This window comes from Embiotoca jacksoni, unplaced genomic scaffold, assembly GCF_022577435.1.
Source record: "Embiotoca jacksoni isolate LCO1_2020_lvr unplaced genomic scaffold, fEmbJac1.0.p SCAF_11, whole genome shotgun sequence".
In the NCBI taxonomy this organism is placed as follows: Eukaryota; Metazoa; Chordata; class Actinopteri; family Embiotocidae; genus Embiotoca; species Embiotoca jacksoni.
This window is the reverse complement of record NW_027185241.1, coordinates 2,505,001-2,506,311: the sequence shown is the minus strand read 5'-3', so window position 1 is coordinate 2,506,311 and position 1,311 is coordinate 2,505,001. Positions and strand designations below refer to the sequence as shown.

At 54.4% G+C, this 1,311-nt stretch overlaps 1 protein-coding gene across 4 annotated transcripts in view; it reads right to left on the bottom strand.

Annotated features, from left to right (window-relative positions):
- The window catches only part of map7d1a (MAP7 domain containing 1a), a 42,660-nt gene that overhangs the window by 2,709 nt on the left and 38,640 nt on the right, over window positions 1-1,311 (bottom strand). For all 4 annotated transcript variants that reach the window (XM_069142003.1, XM_069142017.1, XM_069142011.1 and 1 more), the window contains one exon: window positions 267-349. In XM_069142003.1, the coding sequence (XP_068998104.1) occupies window positions 340-349 (10 nt within the window). In that variant the 3' untranslated portion in view covers window positions 267-339. The remainder of the gene's footprint in view (window positions 1-266; window positions 350-1,311) is intronic.

Below are 1,311 nucleotides of genomic sequence, written 5' to 3'. Positions count from 1 at the left end.
TTTTTTGAAGAAAGCGACTCGTTCTCCCGGCGCCGCAGCTGTCTCCCGTCGACCCGCGTCGTGCGGCACCTCGTGTTTTCCGTCGGAGGTTTGCAACGGTGCAAACCTTCTGCAGACGTGATTGGTAGTCGGGCTCCCCGGCTCGGTGTTCTGGCACAGAAGTTTTATACTGTTCACGGTGGTCTTTGCATCAATGTGACCACGAGAGAGAGAGACAGAGAGAGAGAGAGAGAGAGACAGAAAGAAAAAAGGAGCTTTGGTTTTACCTTCCGTTGCCGTTGGTCTGTCCGTTTTCCCGTCTTGTTATTGGGCAGGTTGACCTCTGGCTTTGGCTGATAGTCAGCAGATGCTGGAGGAAACGGAGTCAAACAGTCACTGTTCTACCGTGCACCGTATCCAACGTCCCACCTTGTGAGCATTAAACCTTAAGTGACGTTAAGCTGACTTTTTAAAAGGGTTTTAAAGGGATGCCAAATTTTCTCGGGGCATCCTGCCTGCGTGGTCCAGATCCCCATTCCCCCCCTCTCCCCCCCCCCCCTCCCCCCTCCGTCGCCGAGCTCTTCTAAAGGCTGCGGTTGAGACAGGTATCTCCACACCCTCGACTAAAATGGGAGGCACGCCTGCCAGCACTCCAACCACATCAGTGGCTGACTAATGTCTTCCTGCATTAGTGAACTGTCAGACAAACGGCGGCGTTCCTCCGAGACCGCGTTGGTTCTCTCCTCATCTCGCTCGTCCGTCGTACGTGACGCGGGAAGTTCAGAGCTTCTAGGAAAGGAGAGTCGATGTCGACGGTGAATGTAGCCGGCTGAGGCGCCAGACTGCGCTACCAGGGGGAGAGACTTTAGTTAAAAAAAAATGTGTTTTAAAAAAGCGTCAGAAGCCGGCGCGCGACGCGTCCTGGTACACGTGGGCGCCGCCGGCACGGCTCCGCAGGCGGAACAGCTCGGTTTTCGCTCGCCAACGCGGATCGTTTCGCTTCGGCGGACCGCGTTTACCGTCGGCACCGAGCGGACGGCCGCACAAAAAGAGGCGAAATCGTCCTTTAAGGACAGAAGTGTTGTAAAGTAGCGAGTGGATACGGCCGAGAGCTGCGCAACAGCGCGTTTTATCAAAAACTGCTGCAGGCTGTTGTCACGATCCCTCTCTTCCTCTCCAGTCCTGGGAACTGGACAACAAGTAAGCCCACGTGGGTCTTATTCTGCGGAGAACAATAACTCCAACAGCAGCTGTGCAGGATATGAGGCAGAGATTTAATCAAATAACCCTTTCATACAAAAGGCTTCTCCCTGAATCTGACTCAGAAGGGGA